Raw genomic sequence first — 23,159 nt, forward strand, 5'->3', positions numbered from 1 at the left:
AATAGAAAACTGTATACGGTATTTTTTTTCCACCTAGAAATGATAACAATTTGAGTCCTTACCTCTCCATCAGTGTCATAGACAAATCAACATCTCTTTCAATGAATTTCAGATGTTCGTGTCCTCACTTATCTTGGAATAATTTTTAAAGTTATTATTTCTTATAAAGGATCTTGCTGCGTCTTAAGCCATCAAGTAAGAGAAGTAAAAGTAATCAGAGAGAGTTGATTCTCCCGAACAATTTTTTTTTTTTAATTACTTTATTTGACAGTGTGTTTATATTAGTTTGTCTGGTTACATGCTGATCTCTGAAGGCATAACTCCACTACAGTAAAGGGAAGAACTGTATCATACTCCCGGACAACCTCATGCTGTCTTTGGTCTGGCTGTCTCGAAGTGGTAGTACTGGTGAAGTTGCAAGGGGCACTGATGGAAAAGGAAGGTGCTAGGTGCAGCAGAAGGCACGGACCCCTTTCTGGGGTGGAGTGCTGCTGCCCAACTTTGGGGGACACGATACTCCATGGTGTAGCCTGTGGCTCTGTGTGCTTGTTCCGCCATAAACCTGATATCCCTGTAGTGTCTTCACCGCTGCTGTCGCACATTCCTGTTGTATTAAAGCCTGTATTTCGGTAGGCAAACCTCCGTAGAAAGTAGACATTTTTTGGAGACAGTACGTTTTCTCATTGGCAATTGTGTATGATACTAGGTGTATGCTACTGTGAGCTTTTATTAGTACGTTAGGGAGAAACATCGGCATAAAAAGTGGTTTCATCTAACACGCTGCCAAGCTAGAACTTCTCACAGCCTTCAGATAGGCATAACAGCAAATGTTTTTATAGAAATGACATTACTTTCTGTCGGTTTTACAGTGTTTTAAAATATGGTAAGATTATCTTATTTTAGTTTTTGCCACCATGTTACTAAGAGGCTAAAAATCTACATGTCTAGAAATGAAGAGCTGATGAAGATAAAAATATCATCTTTATTGATTTTAGACCGCTCTCTTTTATTTAAAATAATAAAACAAATTATATATAAATATGAAAAAGCAGCAGCACGCAGGAGGTGAGCAAACGCACTGCAGGTACTCGTGTTTGCCTGAAGGGGAATATGCTGTGATCAATTAATGTTGTATAAACCTCTTGATGTAAGATATCACCATAGCCTTTCCTGTAGCTGCAGTGTTTTGTGGTAAAAATGTAAACCTCGTCATGGTCTAGACACTCAGATTATTTTTCTGGGACTAGTTTGGTATCTCTTTGCTGTGCGCTGTTACCTGATCTCATCCTTTTTCTGTTTACATCTTTAGGCCCTAATCCTGCCACTGAATTTGTTCAAATGGACCTCAACAGCCATGGGGCCTGGCTGAGTTGATGGGACTCTGGATGACTGCAAGTTTCTACTCTGAAGATCTGATTGTAGGCCTGAACCTAAATTTCTGTTTTATTCCCCTGTCTATTTGCTTCTAATTCATGAAAATTATCCTACATAACGGTATTGTCTTTGAGTCTCACGCACATCTACTTTAGTAGCATTCAGATACCACGTGCTTGGGATGTTGTCAGACATCATTAAAATATTTCTGTTGTGTCATGTGCCAAAAACTCATGATCGCCGTGATTATTGTGCTGTATTTTTACATTCAATGGCTTCCTACCTAAAATGGAGGGGATCATCACCTGTGTTTTCAGTCGTTGTGGTATTTCTCTTAACTCAGATTTTGAAGTTAGAGTAACTGTTGGAACTCTATTCAGGTCATTTTTAAAATGTTGGTAGATTTGGTTTTTATTTGTTGGACACAAAGTACATCTATTTCATTTTATTTTGCAATCTGCTATTTTCTTAGTAGCCTACTGTTACTGAAAGCTTTCAATATGATGATACTCTGTGATGTAGACCAATAAAATAAGTAGGAAAAGGCATTAACTTTTACTAGCTCTCCTGTTGCTTTTCTGTTTCTGTGGCTGTGGTTACATGACATGCTGTACAGCTGAGAGTAAGGATTTTTTTATTTTCATGAACCAGAGAATATCTTTTGTTTACACTGAGTGCTCTTCCCTGTCCTATTCCATATGACCGTGTTGCAGTTTCACTGAGTACTAAATAACCCTGGTAAAAGCTGGAAAGGACTTTGCAAAATCACATTAAAAATAGAGTTTGAGGGGAAAAATGGTTATGCTCCATCTCTACGCATGTTAGTATTTATATTGTATAGACTTTTTAAAGCATGTATGTAGCAGTATAGGATAATTAACAGATTAAAAGATCCAAAACTTTGTCTGCATATGGAGAATTGGAAATAGCTTAATTTTTTTTTTCTTTGTAGGCTTATTATGATGATATCTAAGAGCTTCGCAGTATTTGATGAATTTTTGCGTATTCCCAGGACAACAGAAAAGCACCGCTGTCCTGTTTGACCAAGGAGAAAAACGAGCCACTCGTTCAGTCAGTAGCTAAGTCGATGTTATTAATTGGCTTCTCCTGCCTTTTAACCTTGTGCCTCCAGCTCCATTTCTCCCTCAAAAGCCAAAGCTTCCATTATAATCAGCTGCTTTGCATTTCTACGTAAAAGGCCCAAGGTGTTTCGGTTTGGACTTCCAGAAAAAGAGGAAGACAAGGTTGGTGGCCACCTGCCAAGGTGCTCGGTCTGACTCGCTCCTCCTTCGCAGAAGCCCATGGCGAAGGCAGAACGGAGCGTTCCTGTGTGGGGTTCAACTGCCTTAACCACATGCCCATCACTCTCTTCCTGTAGTTGTCTGTCTGGTTCTCTGCACAACTTCTAGAGCAAACACATATACCAACCTATAAATAATCTAATTCGATACACAACCCTGATTCATTTCCTGAGCAGCGTGTGTCCTGCACACACAGGGCAGCCGCGGTCCTGTGGAAAAATTCAGCAAAGTGGATGAAGACAAATATTAAGGCTATTAAGTATTTAAACTTTGCAATGAAGTAGTATTCTTTTAATGTAGCTTATTATAGCTATGGCTTGAAGTATTTTTAACAAGGACTGAGAAAAAAATGAGTGCTTTTAGAACTGGGTGTAAGTGTTTCCCTGTCTAGCACGTGAACGTGAATATTCAGCTCATTGAAATACAGAACATCAGCCGGTAGGAGAAGGCTGGCCACCTCTAGGGAGGAAGGGAAGGAAGAAGCCTGGGTAGTAAACGCCATGGGTGTACCCGGTTTGCTTTCGAGTCTCGGGGACTATTTCGGGAGAGTTTACCCTAGCTTTTGTTTTCTCTTCAGTGTTCCCAGCCCAAAAAATGAGTTCCTCTGGAGTTTCTCAGTGCAGCAGGTGTTGGGGGTGTGCGGTGTGTTGCTATAGTCTGCTAATAGTGTAAATAAAGAAATAGAAACCAAAGGTGTTTTTTTCTCCTACCTATGTTTTTCTGTCAGAAAACAAGAGAAGGCACTCCTCAACTCTCCCCATTTTGTCCCAGATGAATTTCAGGGGCGATGCGTATGATCCTTGGTCTCAAAAATAGGTAGCAAAAACTTTTATAATAGAAAATACTGCTCTCGGCTTGCCCCTTTAATCTTCTTCCCAGTCAAACTGTAGTGGCCTGTTGCGTTTGTAAGCTACCAAGGTAGACACCAGTGCCAGCGCAGTGGTGTTGGGAATCACAAGCTCATCTCTTTATCTTGTACATTAGACTTGATTAGGATGATAGATTTTTTACAGAGAAATCTTGCCAGACCATGGGTTAGGTTTCAGTTTTTGTTAATGTTCTACCTTATCCATGGATAACACTTGAGATTTGGTGACTGGGCTCGTGATTTGCTATGAGGAAAACAAAGCAACCTCATGCTTCGCTTTTGCATATTTATCTCTGGGTTATGCAGTCTTTTCCCACACGTAATGCAGCAAATTTAGATGTCCTGTAAATGGTGCCGGAGATGATACTGAGATCTACAGGTAGTTAGGAAAATTTTCATCAAGCCATTCACTGAAATTCATAAAAATCCAAACGCTTGCAAAAGTACATCAGTTCCACTGGCATTTTGTTGTAAAGAAAAAATGAAAACCCTGGTTTTAACGCTTTTGCTTTTTTTTTTTTTTTTTTTTTTTTTTTTAATAAGGATCAGTTTTCAGAGTTTCACAGCTTTAGAGAAATTGTGGGAGCGGGAAGAATCAGTCTTGATAGGGCAGAATCACCTTAAGCCAGTATCTCAACTCAACACTTTGTATCGTGAAACCAGGGCCTGAAACTGCTGCCTGTCATATCAGATAATATTGTCATTGATTTATTATGTTACTTCATCCTATGCGTGGTTTGTAACCTTTTGGCAGGGATTGTGTTTATTTTCTTCTTTCTGGTTTGGGGTTTTGGGGGGTTGGGGGGGTTGGGGGTGGGGTGGTTTGGTTTGTTAGGGTTTTTTTTAACCAGCACCTAATGTGAGAGAGCCCTGATCCATGACTTGGCTTCCAGGTACCAGGACAGTACAAGTAGTAATCATGCCTGCTGCTAAAAATTTTCTACCTTATTTCCATTTGCATTTGTTTGCCTTCAGCTTCCAGTCATTGATCCTTGTTATGCCTTTCTCTGATGGATTAAAGAGCTCTTTAGTACTTACTATTTTCTCCCCAGGAAGGTGCTTTTACCCTGTAATCAAGTTACTTCTCAATCTTGTTGTGGCTTTTTTTTTTTTTTTTTTTAAAAGCTAAACAGATTGAGCTTTTTATGGTTCTCATTATTTTTTCACATTCTCAGATGATTTTTCTGGCTCCTTTCTATCCCTTCTCTAATTTTTCTATTAAAAAAGAGACATAAACCTGTATTTTACTAGTCACATACACAGAAGTAAAATTGCTTCACTAGTTACTCCTGTGTTAGTATGGTCAGAAATTTATGTTTTTGCAAGGTCAGATAAAATAAACAACTATTTAATATGACTTCAACACATCTGAGTATGTAATTATTAGAGGACAGAAAAGGATAGATCATTTTAAAAACATTTAAATGCTTCATAAACTTCAAAAGGGCTATCAAATCAGCAAGAGTGGGTGTGCAGGAGGGGTTGCAAAAGTATTTGTGTTTGTGTTGAGGTTTTTAAGGAGATGGACATGAAATAAAAATAATAATCTTAATTGTAAAGCAACAATAATACAACAAAACCTTAAGTGCTATGGATAACACTGTAATAAGTACTTGCCAAAATTTTGTAGGATTGAATGCAAAACCTTTGTCGGTTCCAGACTATGCGGGCCACTGGAAATAGAGACTGTGAATGGACATCAATATACGCATCCCTTATATCTGTTTAATCCCATAAGTAGCCACTTGCCAATATTTGGAAACCCTAGAACAGTTATGTGATCTGTTAGGCTGTAATAGAAGAAATAACACAGTATCAAGAATTTCTTTTGTTACAAAAGCTGTCACCATTAAGTCGTATAAGAGTTCAAACAATCAAAATCCACAGCTTCAAAGGGGCTCTTGAGCAGTGAAGAGGCTTCAGTATTTCTTGCCAAAGGAGTGGCTATTCATTTTGATCTTGATCCGTACTTTAGGACAAGGTTGAGTTAAACTTACCCTGAGGAGACTAATCAGATGCCTGCCTGGTCAAAGCATCTTGGCATACCCAATGACTTTTATGCATATCATGCATATCAGCATCTGAATTGAATCCGCACTCCCAGATCCACACTTATCCCTCATGGAAACCATCAGATTTTCATTTTATTGAACTACAGACTGTTTAAGCACTCAGTGCTGTAGATCAGTGTAATCCAAGTTTGTCTAACGTTGTGTCTTACACAAATTTGAGGTCACCACATTGACTTTCTGTCCGACCTGTCTTGCTTTTTTACTTCGAAAAGAGTACTCCTTTCCGTTGTAGCAGCATTCCTTCAGTGAGACTTGGGGCATATTCAATAAGGGACTTAATTTGTTTCAGCAGAAGTAAGGTTCATGGAAACATGGTAAATGAGGAAAAAAGGAGAATTAAAATGATGTAAAAGACTTAAAATCCTCTAAAACTCCTGGAAAAGGTGTAAGGGTGAATAAGGACAGAATAGAAAGCCAAATGGCCTCTACTTAAGACAGTACTAATCTAAACAGATTTAGACTACAAGTGTGTGTTAATGAGAAAGTTAATAGTAAGATTTTGGTAGCACTGGGTGACTTGGCGTAGAAGTTGTCCCCCTGCGATGATGAGCTCACAGAGCCCTTTTCAAAACAACTATTTGTTGTCGGATAGAGATGAGAGAAGTGGGCATTCCCTTGAATGCCTTTTGGTAATACAGGCTTAGTCAATGTAAAGTATGTCATTTCTTACATCCTAGGTTGCCTCAGTTCCTTCGCCTGAGTCTCCCAAGTCCTGGAATAGAGCCCTTAAATAAAGGGAGATGACGGCACCGGGAAAGAAGATGGTAGAAGAAACAGGATGATTATGATAGAAGCTGGAGACAGTCTCTGTAAGAATACTAGCATGACTTCATTTCTCTGAACGGCTATTTAAGAGGTGATCCTCCTTCCTGAACCAGTAATAAATTGGGCTGGCTGCATATAATGGTAGGTGTTTGGCCAATGCAGTGCCCGCTGGAGTATAACATATACTGGATAACCAGCCTGGGGTGGGGGGAGAGGGGTGGTGGCTAGAAAATTACTTTCCCGTTAAATAATGCTACTGATGAGTATTTGGTGAGCAGGTGCAGCTGTCACAGTGCATTTTCCAGCTTATCTTTGCACAGGAGTATGGGGAAAAGAAGAGGAGAGAAAAGGGACAGAAAGGAGAGAAATGGAGAAAGGATAACAGTTTTCTGAGGTTTGTTCTGCTCTTCCAGGATATGTTCTTTGCCCTCCTTAAGTGATTCACTCTGATAACTTGTAGTACTTGTAATCTTCCTTGAGCACCGTATCTCATTGGGAAGTTAGCAAGTTAATGAAGTTGTTGAATATGTGGACAATTCCCCAAATGAATGAGGAACACTCCGTTTTCTACCACTGCATTGTCAGGGATGAGATGGACACTACTCAGTGACAACCATACACAGTTGGCTGTATTCAGCAAAAGGGCAAAACGGTCCTGCCAAACTATGCGAGTTCCTTTTTGAAGCTGTAAGCTAATGGTTATTTCCTACAGCAGTTCCGGTAACTGCTTGTATGCAATGTAGACATCATGGTAGATCCTGTGTAGTTACCAGATAGAGTGATGTGTGCTGCATCCTCTATTTCTTCAGATACCAGCATCCCATAAATTCACATTATTTTCCTGTTTTGTGGAGATAATACTGTGCTAAGGTTTCCAATATCAGGGACTGTGTTGGTGTTAAGGTGTCTTCTACATACTCAGAAGCAGATGGTTTACCCTGTGTTGCGGGTACGGGTAGAGTCCTGTATAAAGGGTCAGAGTACAGGTCAGAGTGATGTCTGTATATTGTGTACTTTCAGAAAACATATAGATAAGGGAATAAGTAGCTCTGTCCCAGCACTATACCTAGCTCAAGGAATCTTTCCAATTTAACTTGCAGCATTGAGGGCTATCTAAAGGACTCCTGGATGTGAGGGAGTATATCTTGTTGAATCTTCTGGGCTGGATAAAATAGGAAGGGAATCTCGGATATTTCTCATCACCTTAGGCCTGGTTGGATTCCGCCTGTTCAGGTGTAGAAGTCTAATAGTGGTGTCAGCATCAGAAGCTTACCTGCCTCTAGACTGGAGCGAGGGTGGCTGAGTACTAATGCCTTTAGAGGAGAGTGTGTAGGTGGACAGCAGCATTTGGGGTTTATTAGAAGCAGCTGATAAGAGTTATCTTGGTGGTGGACTTGAGCGTACGATCACATAAACGGTCTGGAGATTTTGGAGAGGGAATGAATATTTGATGCAATGTTTCCAGAAAGTTGAAGAGGGGAGTGGATGTTGCACTGCATGTTGTGCGCTCAGCAAAGCAAACATCTCAACAGGTCAGTGATTTCAGAAATTGTGCAGTTCGGGAAGAACACTTCTTGAACTCCTTTTTGCTGTTGAAGCTGAGCACCATTCCCATCTGTCTGAAACTCTGCATTGAGAGCTTCACGGAGGCACTCAAAGAAGTTCTGTGCTTATACATAAGGAATAAGATGCTAAAGGAATCACACGTCATAATAGTAAATATTTTCCATGACCATTACCATGAAATGGTTACTTTCTATACACATTTTCACTATAAAAAGATGTTCATAGCATACTGATCATCAGAAGTCCATACTGATGTATCTTCATCAGTTTTGCCTGCTTTGTGAGCTGAACAGTGTGGGTATACACTCTTGCTATGGAAACATGTTTTCTTGGATACTCTACTGTATATCTGTTAATTCCTCAAAAAGTGTACAAATTTTAATGTTATCCATTCTATGGATAAAAGCACTGTGTAAGTACTGACCCTGGTTTAAGAACGTATCAGCTCTAGAAATGATGGAATTGTCTGCAGGGCTCACATGTCAACAAAAATCAGCTGGTTCGCACATGAAGCCCGGTGAGGAAATTAGTGCAGCAGCACCGGTGCCGTCCCTGCTCCCTGCCTGCCTCTCCCAGACCACTTCTTTTAGTCAGCCAAGGTTACCTTGTCTGGCCGCTGCTTCTCCACAGTTACCACTTGCTCGCACATCTAGACTAGCCAGCCACTCATCCATGCTGAAAGGACAAACGGCCTTCTGAAACCCTGTTCCCTAGATAATGCTCTCTAATAGAAGACAGCCAGCAATATATGCAGATTACTTGACGCAATCTGAGCAAATCCAGCTGGAAAGGTAAAGCAAAGCACATTCCATGCATTGTTACTATTTGCAGACATGCTAAGTCTCATTTCTTTGAATGGAGTCTTTCTCTTCCAGAAATTATTTTAAGGAAATATTTGAAGTATCTCCTGAAGATTTCAAATAAGACACAGAAAAAATTGGTTATAAGTCTGCATCTAATAAGCAACTGAGAATCGTGTTCATCTGGGCTGCATACAGGTGGGCACCGCAGCCTCAGGAAAAGGGCAAATACGGCCAGTGCTTTTTCCAAGTGTGCTGTGAATAACCTACCTGCTGTATAGCTGGAAATGTTCGAAAGCAACCGTGGCAATCTAAATCACAAGCAGCCCCATAAGTACATGTGCCCAGATGCCCTGTCGCTGCACGTTTCGCTCTTGTTTTGAGCTCAAAATGTAACATTTTTACTGAGAAAAGCTTTCAGATCTCATTAAAAATAGCCTAATAGTAGCTTTGATTTGACTGACAAGCTAGTTTTTGTTGTGCCTTTTTCACTGTAATATTCTCTTAATTCTGACCCGAAGAAACAATGACCTCGTTCCTTGGGAGGGAGGACAGAGTGACAAAATCCGGAGGTCCAGTGACGACACTGAATCTCCTCATTGTCAAAGCGAGCTATGAAATCACCTGCCTTCCAGCCAGAACCACTGGGGAGTAAACAGTGTCTTTCACAGAAAGCAAAATTTGCAAGAGAAGGTGGTGGCATGGAGCAGCAACCTTCTTGCCCCAGGAGAGCTGTGCTGCCCTGCATCCTGTGTCTCCTGAATCTCATGGAATTGGTGCGAGTTCCTTTTCTCACCCCTGTCAGCAACCACCGCACTCGAGTGGGCACAGACTTGCTAAGGCCTGGCTCTTTATATACTGTGACTTCCTTGAAAATTCTGTTGAGGAGTCTCACCAAGGTGTTTCACAAAGTTATTTTGGGAGCTGGGGAGAATGAGATCCCTGCTCTGCATCTCTCTCTTGATCAGGCTTCACTGCCAACCAAGTGGTCTGTACTTCTTGGGATTCTCTGTCCTTGTTTGTCTTTGCTAGAAGTCTTCAGCTGTGAGCTACACGGGGGATGATCCGAAGTGAGAGGATAATTTTAAATAAATAAAATAAAACACTGTTTTCATCGTTCAGTTGGAGCTTTGCTGTTCCTACTCGGCAATACATTGTTTAGAAGAACAGTTCTGTCTTTGGAGAGGCCTTTCTTTCTTATCTCTGCAGAAAATGGAAAACAAAAGGATGCTTTAAAAAAAGGTTGAGAATACATAGCTGATGTTTCCATCCAAGTTCAGCCTGCCTTGCATGGAAAAAAAGTTGAACAGAAAGGCTCCTAACAAACATTTCTACTAGTTTTCAAGTAAGTAGCTACAAAGCATATCGTAAAAATTGGAAGTATTTGAAAACACATATCTAATAGAAATCATAGTCTTACTGTTGCTTTGCAATATGACATCCAATCCATGTGACTTTTCCCAAAGTATACTCTAGTTTGCAAAACACCAAAATTACTAAATAGGGGTTTTGAAACTTCCTGTGCAGCTACATATTTTTTTTCCTGGAGCAGTCGTATTGGGCTGTTATGACCCGAATATTCTGTGGGCAAAGCCTCTGTGCGTGAAGTCAAAGGTGGCTTGTGTTAGCCAGGTGATCTCTGTGACTGCACCTGTCATGCGGAGTGTAATTTAAAACAGATTTGGACTTCAGTAAGGTTTGCAGAAGAAGGCATGTTTGTAAAGTATCAGAAGGGATGTGGCACAGCATGAACAAGAGGAGAAACATACACTGCTTCCGTAAAAAATGCTACCGTCTGCAACTGATGAGTAAATTCTTTTTATTTCTATCATCAAGGGCCGCAGAAGAAACCCACTGGAATATGAAAACCTGTACAGGCCTTAGCATATAACTAGCAGAGATGAAGGAAAACCTTTACAGGAATACGTCCTGTAATCAGAACCTCCTCATTGCTCACCTTTTGCTAAATTCTTGGCTCTAGACAACAGCTGGGAGTAAATGCCTGCCTTTTCCTTCTTTTCAGGTCTGGTTTTCGTGGAAGAAACTGTAAAGAAGTTCAGTGTGTGCAAAGCTATCAGATCCTGCACACTAGGCCACATAAACGCTTGTGCTTTTTACAGTTTTCCTCTGCTCCATATTCTATGTCAAGGTTTAAACCTTAAGACACAAAGCAGCCAAAAAAAAGACTTCCCTCGAGACAGAACCATTAGTGTTCCTACTGTTTATGTATTTTCACATTAATTCAGATAGCAGAACCGCTGTCTTCACGCGTCCGTCAGCACTTCTTCACAAATGAGGCAGTTTTACAATTAGGGTCATTACTTAGAAGGATCTCTTGACTTCCATAAAGCACCTTGCCTTGCCAAATGACTGATAATTGTGATAGATTTGGAATTTGTTTGCCTTCTCACTGGCAATATCTTGAAAGAAGCACCATCTTGAGGAAGAGAAATGTTAGGAGGCAACAATCATAACCAAGCAGCAGCAATTGGCTGGGGCATTGAGTCCAGAACAGAAAACACTGGACTCCAGATTAACTAAGGGGGTCAGATGAATACTAGTACAAATACTCTGTCAGCAGATGTGTAAAAATGTGTGTGATTTGTGGGGCCTCTTCCTCAGCCGTGAGGGGGCCCAGTTAACTTAGGAAGACTTTGAGGAGAGATCGGTGTTTTCTTGGGTGGGAGAATCGCCAGAGGACAAGGGTAGAAAGTGTGAACGACACTCAGAAGCAGCCCTGGTATAAATTTCTTGAATGATAAAGTTGCCCTGCTGCATATTCAGATGCTTATTGGGAGGTGGTTTACATCTTGTGAGGCTGAACAGCTCTCAGCTTAACGGACCTTAACATGTGCTGCCAGCTTCCTAAACAGGAACCTATTTTATCCTGTATAGAACCCGTATATTACTTCCATGGGACTTAATAGTACTGTGCGCAAAAGCATATTGAAAGAAGTAAGCCAGTGAGGGGGAAAAAAAAAAAAAAAAAAAGCAATTTTTGTTTCACATCGTCCAATATGACACAAATGTCGACATGACACTGAGACCAGTCACCGGTGTGTGGCACTCCGGACCGAGACTTGGTGTGAAGAGTTTCGCTGCACTCCGTTCACTATCGTAACTCCTTCCAGCAGATCAGCACCTATGGCCTCTGCTAGGGGATCTGCTCATTTGAGACTTACTTTGGTTGTAACAGTGTCTCATAAACACTTTAGAAATACCACCCCACTTAAAGAAGGAGGAACGAGCACAAAGATTTGCCTGAGGATCATCAGACAGTAAGTCTGTGGCAAAGCCCGTCTCTTGCAGCCTCTTTTGTGGCTTAATTCCTAGAGACGAACCATGCAAAGTGACCGCTTGGGTGCATCTTCACAGGATTTTATCACGGCTCTTCTACTGATACAAGTAAAATGATTCAGTCCACCTAACACGGATGCAAGCAAGTAGAGAACTGAGCCATCCCAGCATAAAAGTGTCCGCAGTGAGGTAGTACTAGTATAATTATGTTAGTTTCTTTTTAATCACATTCATAGCTAAAGAAAGAGGAAGCTAGTTTATTGAACTTGGGCCTAGCTGCACTGGAAATTGGTACAATTATGACTTTAAGATGTGGGTTTGGGGCTTTTTTTTTAATTCTCGGTATTTATACAGCTTTCCATTTGCATAGGCCTACAGTTGATAGACTGGTATTCTCTAAGTTTCTCTCTTACTAAGAACCAGGCAAGCAGCGTTGGGCTAAATGAAAAGGTACGTGGTATTGTCGTTCTTGGATTTAGAGGCTGGTTTTGCTTGGGACCTGAAGCACAACTTCCCAGGATTTGCTTTTCACTGTAGTTAATTCCTGCTACTGAATGCTATTAGCCATGGTCCCACCAAAGAAAAGGTAGAGATTTTATCAATTATTTAGTTTTGTCAGGTATAATACTTTAAATTTTGTTATCGGTCACACATGCTCACGTGTAAAGAGTTGGTTTTGACAATCTACTTAATTATCACGTTCCCTTAAAATCTTCTCCTTTCCATGAAGTTTCGGAAGGGTTTGTGGTCTGGCACGCGAGGATTTGTCCTATTTTCACGTTTAGCTGGCCTACAAAACTTTTAAGGATGGTACAGGCCGTCTCTTAATGTTACCTGCTACTCACGCTGCCAGCGTAACAACAGTTACAAGGTAAGAACGGTTTTTAATATGTACACCCGTGTATAGTTCTGTTCGTTCAAGTTTCTGTTAGTTCAGTAAGCGTGCCGATAATGCCTTTCGGGGAAGGTCAGTGGGTTTGGATTTATCACAGCGGTGCTCCTCCCGGCGTTGTCTGCACCAGTAAAGCAGATACAAACGGCAAAGCGGATGCGAAGGGGCATTCCTTCTGTCCGATCGGTCCTCTATAGCTGATCCGTACGGTGCAAGCGACCACAAAAAAGCAGGGAGAGGAGCGGCAGCGAAGGGCAGGTGAGACGCGGCCCAGGTTGCCCGCTTTCTGCTCTGGGGCATCGTTCCAGAAGCGCCGAGAACTGGGGGGGCCGCCCGGCCGCCCCGGGCTGCTCCTCGTCACCCGGGGTTATGAAGAGAGCCGTGACCTTCCGACTCTTGTTCTTACAGACGATTTACCCGTTTCTGGGGGGAAAAAAAAAAAAAAAAAAAAAAAAAGAAAAGAACCGACGCCCCACGCTAGCTGCGCCCCGAGCCCCCGCGCCTCAGTTTCCGCGTCTGTGAAATGGGGCGGCGCGGCCCTGCCCTGCCGGGGAGGGGCCGGGGGGCGGCGGCGCTGCCGGAGCGGCGCGGGAGCTCCGGCTCCCCGCTCCCCTTCCCCGTGGGGCGGCGGTGGAAGCCGGGCGCGGAGGGGGGGGTCCCCCCCGGGGCAGGGGCGGCAGGGGCGGCAGCGGCCCCGCCGGTGCTCGCCGAGCGGCGAAGCGCGGCGCCGAGCCGAGGAGCCGCCGCCGGCTCGGAACTCTGCATCCCGCCGCCGACCCGGCTCCCTCCGCTCACTTTTATATTTGCGCGCCCTTTCAATCCTCAGTGACGTGTCCCGCGTTACGCCCAATCGGCGGAGCTCTCTGGTCAGGACAATGGAAGGGCCTCGGCCAATCGGCGCGGCGGCTGCCTTGGCGGCAGCCAATGGGGACGGGGCTGTGTTCAGAGTAATGTTACCAGCGCTGAGAGTGTGAGGAGGCTGCGTATCGATCCCGCTCTCACAGCCATTGCGGTGCACCGGGCTACACAGGGACCCAGGCAGCGCTGGGGCCGGGCGGGCGGCCGGGGTAGCGTCTCTGGGGCTCGGCGACGAGCGAGGGCTGCGTGCCGGACTCTGACACGGGTGAGTACGCGCTCGGGGGCCGCCGGGCCGGCCGGGCGCGCTCCTTCGCTCGCCCGCCCGCCCGCTCGCTCGCTCGCAGCCGGGCGGCGAGCCGGCGCTACCCGCCGTACCGCCGCTGCCTGGCCGCGGAGCGCGGGGCAGCGCCGGCTCGGGCGCCGGCAACACAAAGGCGAGACGGGCTGCGCCCGGGAGACCCTTCCCGGGAGGCGACCCCCCCCCCCCCAAACCCCCGCCCGCCCTTCTTTGGCCGGGGCGGGGCGGGGGCGCCGGGGGCGCGGGCGGCGGGCGACTTCGGGAGCGGGGCGAGGGGAGGGAAGGACGGGGCTAAGGAAGCCGCCCGGGTGGAGGTGGGGAGGGAGGCGAGCGAACGGCCCGGGGGTTTGGGGGTTGCGGGGGGGGGGGGGGGGGGGGGGGGCGCCCCGCCGCGGGGGGCGCGGGCCGCGCCGTGCCCCGCCGTAAGCCGCTTACGGTGGCCTCGCCGTAGCCATCGCTGCGGCGGCGGCGGCGGCGGGGCAGCCGGCGGGCAGAGAGGCTCGGCGTAGGGCGGCCGGGGAGGGGAGGGGGCTTCGGGCGGGCAGCGGCGGGCTGCCGGTCGCCGCCGGGGCGGCGAGGAGCGCGGGGGCAGCGGGGCGCGGGCCGGGGAGCCGCTGGCCCCCGCGGCCGCCCGGCTGTAACATGGCTGACGGCAGCCGCGAGCGAGAAAACAAGGCGAGCGGCGGCGGAGCAGAGAGGCGCTCGGGCGGGCGGGGGCGCAGTTCGGGGGGAACTTTTTTTTTTTTTTTTTTGCAGCCGCCGCCGTTGCTCGCCCCGCCGCGGGGGCCGTACAACTCGTCGGGGCGCGGGAGCGAGCTCGGAGGGGGGGGGGTGGTCGTCCCCGCCGGGGCTCTGCCCGCCGCTCTCACCGGGGCCCGGGCAAGCGCTGGAAGCGCGCCGGCCCCCCCCCCCCCCCCCCCCCCCGCCGCCTTGCACCCACCCGCCTCCCGCCCGCCCGCCCTCCCCCGGCTGCAATGGCTGAGCGTGTGCGCCAGGGTAGCGGGCGCGCTCACACAAAGGGAAGGGAAGGGGAGGAAGGAGCCATGTTCTCTGCGCGGCGGCGGCGGGCGCGGGCGACGCCAGCAGCGGCCATTCCGCGCCGCCCAGCAGCCGCCGCCGTCGTCTTCACACACACCCCCCCCCCCCCCCCCCCCCGGCCGCGGGCCGGGGGTCGCCGCCCGGCCTCGGCGGGGGGTCCCGGCGGCCTGGCCTCCCTTCCCCGCCCGCTGGGCCGCGGGGGGGGGGGGTGGTGTGGTGTGGTGGTGGCGGAGGAGGTGGGGGGGGGGGGGGCGACTCGCTCTCCTCAGTGCACAAAATGGAAGGAGGCTCGGCGGCGGGTGACCTCCTCCGCCAGGAGCCTGCGCCATGGCGGCCGCTCCCGCCGCCGCTGCGGCGGCGCAGGCCGCGCCTCGCTTCGCTTCGCCGGCCAGGCCTCATGGCGGCGGGGAGCGGGGGAGGCCCGGGGACGGCCCGGCCCGCCCCGCCGCGGGGGGACGGGGAGGGCGCTTTGTCCCGGGGCTGCGAGCGGCGGCCGGGGCCGGGGGTCGCCGCCTGCGGGAAGCCGCAGCCCCGCTGGCCGGCCCTTGGGCATGTGCTTGCGCCCGTGAACACAAAATAAAACTTCCACACCTTTTCCCTGATAACGGGACTCTTTTTTTTTTTTTTTTTTTATTTTCTTCTCACCCGCCCCCCAGCAGGTCTTTTAGAGGACTTCTGAAGTTTTCCTCTGCCCCCCCCCCCCCGGCAGGGGAAGCGTCCAAAATGGCGGGAAGGAGGCTTTTAAACGCCAGCTCGGGTCGCCGTGCCTCATCCTTCCCACAGTCGCTCCACGCCTCTGAACCACCCCTGCCCCGTCCCCCCCGGCCTCGCCGCCTTCCCCCACAGCCAGCGGGACGTGCCCCAGCCGCTAGCCGAGCCCCGGGTGCCGGCTGGCTCTGGAAACGTCTCCATGGCAGGCAGGAGCGGCTCCCGGTTCTTCAGCCCTCTTGTTTACTCGATAGAAACTTCAAACCGGACGTGTTTAGTCACAGAGCAGAAATCTGTTTCTGTCTATCCGCCAAACCGATAGGAAATACTGCTTCTGTGGCAATACGGGCAGGCGGTGCATGCACTTTATGTTCTTTTTTACGTTTGTTTTTTTTTTTTAATTCCTGCTGAAGAGCAAAGTTTGTCAGGGTGCAAGTGACTTTTTTCCAGGGAGCCATGAAGAAATACTCTGAATGTCTGACTTGGGTGTGAAAAGTTCGAGGAAGGTATTTTTTCATTCCCTCTCGGTCCCTGAAAGAGTCAGATAGTCCTCGCGCGGAGCACAGCTTTGCTAGTCATATGTAAATGTCATACTTTTAGCGTCCCTGGCTTGGTTCTAACATGTTTGACCGAGTGCGGTGTTTCATTCCTGTATTTCTAGGTACACATACGAAGAGAGAGTAGGTTTTTGCAGTACACGTAAAGGAGGGTGATAATATGTGGCTAAAGGAGAGTGATAATATATGGCATACAAAAACAATAACAATAAAAACCAGATATCTTTTGCAAGTGAGCACCCAAGGGCTACAGGGGAGGGGGATAGAAATATAGGCTTTAGGAAGAAAAAAATCAGTGACCCGTAAAGCCAGCTGAGACAGGATACTCAGGTACTTTTTTTGCTCCTTCTTTCAGTATGTTTTATTCCTTCCAAGCATGGGACTGATACACTAGCAGTAATCAAGGAGCATAGTCTCCACTGCACTGATGCTAGTACTTGCTCTCGAATTGCTTGGAAGGGACATTTTTGTTCACAGGAGACCGGAACTGTGCATTTTGAAGGCCCTTTGAGATTTCAGGTTGCTTGCGTCCAGGTCACCTCAAACAGTGATGGCACAAATCTTCAGTAAATTTTCCAGAAGCAAAACCTCTTCCTGTGGTGTGATTTTGGAATACTGCTCCAATGGGTCTTATTTGGCATGATTCTTGGTTGTGGCTTTACTTCCCGCATTGGTTTGTAAAAAGTAAAACTTTTAAGAGTGTCTTTTTTGCTTTGTCACAGAAAATCATCAAAAATGGGCAAAGGCGATCCTAAGAAGCCGAGAGGTAAAATGTCTTCGTACGCCTTCTTTGTGCAAACCTGCCGGGAGGAGCACAAGAAGAAACATCCAGATGCTTCAGTGAACTTTTCAGAGTTCTCAAAAAAATGCTCAGAACGATGGAAGGTAGGAATAACCACTAAAAAAACCCCGCAGAACCTTTAAATGATTGCTTTGTGTGAAATACTGTTTGAGACTGCAAATTATTTCTTCAAAAGTTCAGGGTTTAAATAAGTAAGAAGTGCAGTTGTAAGATCAGTGGTAACTATCCGTTGGTCTAGCCTTACCTTAGTTCCCCCGACTGAAACTTTGGAATGGACTTGGATATGCTTTTAAATCTTAAAATACCATTTTGATTCTTGTGAGTCCCTTCCAACTTGAGATACTCTGTGATTCTAATTGCCTTCCAGACTATGTCTTCTAAGGAGAAAGGGAAGTTTGAAGATATGGCAAAGGCTGACAAGCTTCGTTACGAAAAAGAAATGAAAAACTATGTACCACCTAAGGGGGAAACAAAAAAGAAGTTCAAGGATCCAAATGCACCTAAGAGGCCTCCGTAAGTAGATTTCTAGTTAATCTTGTTCGGGACCGTCACACTGGAGCGTATCTATAAAATGATGGTTTTATCCAGGTCTAGGACCTTCAGAAATACAAGACTACATGATTTTTCTGACCAGTGGCGTAAAGATAGGTTGAAATTTTAGTTACAAATTACAGGTTGGTGGTTTCAGGTTGGCCCTCTTCATCGAAGTTGGAATAACATCAGCCTTTAAAAGTGGATGCAAAAATCGGTGACGTGCAGTTCTGACTCATGTTTCCAATTTCTGTTGAGAGGGTAATTCTCGTGTAAAATGGCAGTAAAATATTTCAGGCCCTGCTCTCCCCACCTGTTGGCTTGAGCAGAATTTTTGACTGGCAGTCCATTTAAAATTAAGAGGCTTTTGCACAGAACAAGTTAGAAGGATGATCTTGTACAAAAAACAGCTTAGAGAATTAAAACTTCAGCCACTACGTGAAGACTACTGACTTCAGGTTCACCTGGTACTAGACACTAGTACTCTGTAGCAAAACATTTTTGTGTGTGTTTTAAATGGAGCTAATGCTGAAAGGAACAGGGAAGTTCCTGTACCAGTGAATGTTCGTATTTGGGCTGATGCTATCATCTGGAAATCCTAATTTTCATAACAAGTATTGCAGCTTCTCTGCCTTTAACAGTTCTGACATAACATTTGCTCCCCTGGTATCATCCACTCACTCTCCTTTTTTAAGATTTTCTCTGCGTATGGTACATAAAATTTGCCCCTCTGGGGGTCCTGCCAAAAATGGGACCGGGTGTGTGGCATTACTTATGAGACAAGGGTGCGTTAAGTTTTCAAAGTAGTTTTTTTGGTTCTGATACCTTCCATTGTGATTAAAGTTTGTCTCACTTTTCAGTGCTTTTCCAAAATGCTCTAAAGAAACGGTAACAAAGGTCACAAAACATTAATTAAAATTAAAATAAGCTTCTCCTTTTTTTTTTCCACTGTAGTTCGGCTTTTTTCTTGTTTTGCTCTGAGTTTCGTCCAAAAATCAAAGGAGAACATCCTGGTCTGTCCATTGGGGACGTCGCAAAGAAACTGGGCGAGATGTGGAACAACACCGCTGCAGATGATAAACAGCCTTATGAAAAAAAGGCTGCTAAACTGAAGGAGAAGTATGAAAAGGTAATGTCGACATTTATGGAGATGGTTTGGGGAGGTCAAGCCTCAATTTAGATGTTTTTTTTCCTTATCGCGTACTCTGATACCTGATGTGGCAAATTATAATATGCCAATGACAAATGTCATGATATTTGTTGGAAAATATCACGTAAGGGAGCATACGGTTTATTACTCTTAACACTAAATTGCAGTCCTTTGTGTTGAACTATTTGCATTTGTCTGTAATGCAGGGCCATCAATGATGGTTTAATAGATACCATGGTGTCTGTATTGTTATTAAAACAATAGGTCACAGCAGTATCTGAGTTAAGTTGGTAGTATTAAGTAATGCCAGTAAAGAGTAAATTGGTTCTCCCTAATTTTGGAGGTATTGATGAGCATCCCTCAACATGAGGATAATTGGTACGCCTTTTTTAAAATTTATTCTTGGGATAATGTCAGAACGCTAATGAGGTGCTAGTTTTAGACGCATGTTTTTCCTGTACCTATTTTGTGTCCATCTCCTTTCTAGTAATTAACATAGTTAATAATACATATGAAGCAGGATGTCATAAAGTTTCTTGAATTATTAAAGCTAAATCCTGTCGTCATAATTGGAGCTCTAGAAATGTGTTGCACGCACAGGGTAGTGCTACACGTGTTTTTGTTTCCAGAGGCAGATTCCCATCCCAATACGAGGAAAGTAAGGGAGGAGGGGGATGGATGCATGTTAGCCTCCCCTGATGATGCTTTACAATGGGTCAGCAAGCACCTATAGCTAATGTATACCACGTGTATCCATTTGTGTGCTGTGACCTTCCTCTGGGTGTTTCTCCTGCTGGCAAACAAAACCACTTTAAAATTGTAGCATTGTAGTGAGCAAGGTGGCCCCTTTGAGTCCTAATTATGTGCTGGAGAGGAACTGCAGGTCTAGAAGCTTTCCCATATTGTCGTTCCTGTGCAACTTAAACTCTTGAGCGTGGTAATTGTTTGTAAATACAGCCAAGGCAACTCATAAGAGGCTTTTTAAATGGTAGAATTATTAATCTTTATTCCCAGATATTTTAGTCTTCGCTAGTATTGTCTTCATTTCTTAGCTTACAAATGGGCTTTTAAGGTGCAGTAATCTCAGTATTTCATTGTTTAGCCTTCGACTCAGTGGATATTGTATCTTCTGAAAATTTTGTGCTAAGCTTTAAGGGAGTCTGAGGGAACTCTTAAGATTAGTGGTGTAATGTTTACTGGGTGGGGAATATTTGAAAACTTGGACCATCTGCGTAAAGGTGTTGACGTTTCTCTAGCTGGTATGATTAAATCCTGTAGATCAATTCTGTTACGTAATTGTTTTTGTTATTTTGGCACAAAGTCGGGGAGTCTAACCGTTTTTCTGGCTTGGTCTTCCAGGTACGGTTTTGACTTCCCTATAACAGGAACTGAATTTTGTGTGTTATAAACCACTAGAATAAATTTATTGCATGCAGAAGGTGGCACTGTCTACCCTTTAATCAAGTTCTTATACCTTTTATTTTGTAAACTTCAGTTAGGCAGAATTCTGTATAATTGCTCTTCGCTGAGGTGTAACATTGCAAATATTAGGCCATGTCATTCTAATGTGTTTTGGATGGCTAATTACAGTTTTGTGCCTCGAACAAGGATTTTCCTGTGCGTTTCTTTAGGCATCGTAGAAGGTAGGGCTAGAAAGGGACCTTAAGAGGTCTCCCTACTTCATTTCCTTATGGGATAGTGGGCTCAGCTGTGCCTTCACCATCCGAGGCAGCAGCTTTTCCAACCTGTTCCCAGAAGCCTCACAGCGGAGATGCCTCAACAGCCGTAAGCAGCGTGTTCCAGTGCGCCAGTATCGTTTCTGTGTTAGAGGGTTCCCCTTTCTTTGGCGTTGGGCCTCAGTTCACCTGGTAATGGAAGCTACAGCTCCCAGGTCCTACCCCAGTGGATGTGGAGAAGGGGCAGATAACCTGGGTGGCTCTGGTTTCACAAGTACCGTTTGGGAGTTGCTCAGAGCTCTTGGCTGGTTATATCTTTGAGAGATTCTTCCTGCTTTTCTCCTCCAAGGATATTGCTGCGTACCGGGCCAAAGGGAAGGTTGATGCAGGCAAAAAAGTAGTTGCCAAGGCTGAGAAGAGCAAGAAGAAGAAGGAGGAGGAGGAAGATGAGGATGAAGATGAAGAGGATGAAGATGATGAAGAGGAAGAAGAGGAGGAGGATGAAGATGATGATGATGATGAATAAGTCTCTTTTAGAGCAATTTCTTTCTTGTCTATAAAGCATTTAACCCCCCTGTACACAACTCACTCCTTTTAAAGAAAAAAAAATTGAAATGTAAGGCTGTGTAAGATTTGTTTTTAAACTGTACAGTGTCTCTTTTTTTGTATAGTTAACACACTACCGAATGTGTCTTTAGATAGCCCTGTCCTTAGTGGTATTTCAATGGCCACTAACCTTGCCTGGTACAGTGTGGGGGTTGTAAATTGGCATGGGAGTTTTAAAGCAGGTTCTTGTTGGTGCACAGCACAAATTAGTTATATACGGGGATGTAGTTCATTTTTCATCTTCAGTTGTCTCGGATGCATCATAAAAATAATTGTTGTTCTGTTAACTGAATACCACTCTGTAATTGCAAAAAGGAGAAAAAAAAAAAAAAGTTGCAGCTGTTTTGTTGACATTCTGAATGCTTCTAAGTAAATACAATTTTTTTTTTATTAGTATTGTTGTCCTTTTAATAGGTGCCCTTGAAAAATCATACTTTTTCTTTTCTCTCTCTCTCTCTTTTTTTTTTTTTTTTTTTTTTTTTTTTTTTTTTTTTTTTTTGAGGGGAACTCATCTTTTGCTTTATTGAATGCCCGTATGGGATCATGGGAATATTACAGTTTTCATCTTTCATATAACCAGCTGATAAACAAAGCTTTGATCTGCATACCCTGCATAATCATGATAGGGTAAGAAAAGAAATATATAGGCATATGATGAAAGAATATTCTTCCGTAACTGGAAACAAAACAAAAAATTCAATCTCAACAAACTGATACTTGTTCGGATTTTTGTGAAATGTAATATTCTATTGAGTTGCATGAGTTTACCAGTCTTGGAGAGTTGAGAAGTATAGAGTTCAATTTTACAGAAATTAAATACTTTTGGGCGGGGCGGGGAGGGAGGGAATGTTAAATTTTGTCCTAGAAGGACCCATAGGAAGAGTGTATGTCCATCCAGTGTAGAGAAATTTACATGTGTGACTCCGTTACCATGTAATGGAAGTTGTATTTGTAAATCTCTGAACACTTCCGAGCGATGAGCGTACCTAAAATGTGTAAAGTTAAAAGCATGAAATTACCATATTATTTTTTAGTGACAGGTCTGGTGATGGCCACGGGCTTTATACCATGAAACTCTCCTGGTAGCAAATGGCCCACGAGAAATGATTTTTCTTTCTAAGATTTCTATAAATGGTACCATTATTATTTGTTAAATCTATGTAAATTCATATTTGTATTCTTGAAATTCTAGTTTTAGCCCTTTAAACAAAGTTGTATATTGTCTCAAATTGAAAATGAGATAAGATGTATTTTTCCTGTTAGGTTTTATACCGCACTCTTGATGTTTGCCCATTTTTAAGTTAAATATAGCTGTATGGAAAAGTACATTTTATTAAATTTTGCATTAAAAAGTGAAATGTTTATGGTATACCAACAATGTCTAATTTGGTCAAATACAGTTCTCTTCCAAAACCAAAGCTAAGGGTTTTTTTGCATATTTAGTAAAACTTCAAGTGCTGGCAACTGTAACTATTTTCACATATACCTGCTTACCAGTTTGGGGGACAATTTGGCAATTTTGTGGTTACAAAATTATGGTTCTCTTAAGTGCCAGTGTTTAAAAAAAAAAAAAAAAAAGCATTCTTGTAATTTTACACGCTTTTGTGATGGAGTATTGTTTTGTTATACAATTTTGACTTTCAGATTCTTATTTCAATTTGCATTTATGTATAACTTCAGGAGAAATATTGAACATCTGAATCCTGGATGATACTAATAAACTAATAATTGCAGAGGTTTTAAATACTTAGTTAAATGGCTCACTTAATATCCTAAGGGGTTGGGGGTTTTTTTGGTGTGTTGGTGTTTTCAGATATATACATCCCTGCTTTCTGTTTGAAACAGAATAATGATGCTGTTCACAAGGTCCTGATATAGAAAGCTTAGGACAGATAGATTTTTTTTTTTTTTTTTTTTCTTAAACTGGGTATTACCCATTCAAATGCTCGTAACTGATTACAAATAAATTTTCTGTGCTGAAGGGTTTTTTTGTTTCCCCA

The 23,159-nt window shown here is 44.4% G+C and overlaps 1 protein-coding gene and 1 long non-coding RNA gene across 6 annotated transcripts in view; both read left to right on the top strand.

The window, feature by feature from the left end:
- LOC115353219 overlaps positions 1 to 9,867 on the top strand; it is a 44,439-nt gene extending 34,572 nt beyond the window's left edge. For 4 of the 5 annotated variants that reach the window (XR_003927495.2, XR_003927494.1, XR_003927493.1 and 1 more), the window contains one exon: positions 1,310 to 1,932. This is a non-coding gene — a long non-coding RNA (uncharacterized LOC115353219). Of the gene's footprint in view, positions 1 to 1,309; positions 1,933 to 2,326; positions 2,619 to 6,292 lie in introns of those variants that run through there. The other variant, XR_003927496.1, reaches the window with a different exon arrangement.
- A 3,978-nt stretch (positions 9,868 to 13,845) lies between these two features.
- HMGB1 (high mobility group box 1) lies at positions 13,846 to 22,903 on the top strand. Its single transcript, XM_030042594.1, has 5 exons — positions 13,846 to 14,058; positions 17,117 to 17,279; positions 17,564 to 17,709; positions 18,682 to 18,856; positions 20,903 to 22,903. Exons 2-5 carry the CDS (start codon positions 17,130 to 17,132, stop codon positions 21,077 to 21,079), a joined length of 648 nt encoding a protein of 215 aa, XP_029898454.1. The 5' UTR covers positions 13,846 to 14,058; positions 17,117 to 17,129; the 3' UTR covers positions 21,080 to 22,903.
- The last annotated feature ends 256 nt before the right edge of the window (positions 22,904 to 23,159 follow it).

This window comes from Aquila chrysaetos, chromosome 19, assembly GCF_900496995.4.
Source record: "Aquila chrysaetos chrysaetos chromosome 19, bAquChr1.4, whole genome shotgun sequence".
Taxonomy (NCBI): Eukaryota; Metazoa; Chordata; class Aves; order Accipitriformes; family Accipitridae; genus Aquila; species Aquila chrysaetos.

Coding starts and splice junctions, on each gene's coding strand:
- HMGB1 (XM_030042594.1), top strand. CDS start 17,130: ATGGGCAAAGGCGATCCTAAGAAGCCGAGAGGTAAAATGTCTTCGTAC. Junction 17,280..17,563: donor AATGCTCAGAACGATGGAAG/GTAGGAATAACC, acceptor ATTGCCTTCCAG/ACTATGTCTTCTAAGGAGAA. Junction 18,857..20,902: donor TGAAGGAGAAGTATGAAAAG/GTAATGTCGACA, acceptor TTCTCCTCCAAG/GATATTGCTGCGTACCGGGC.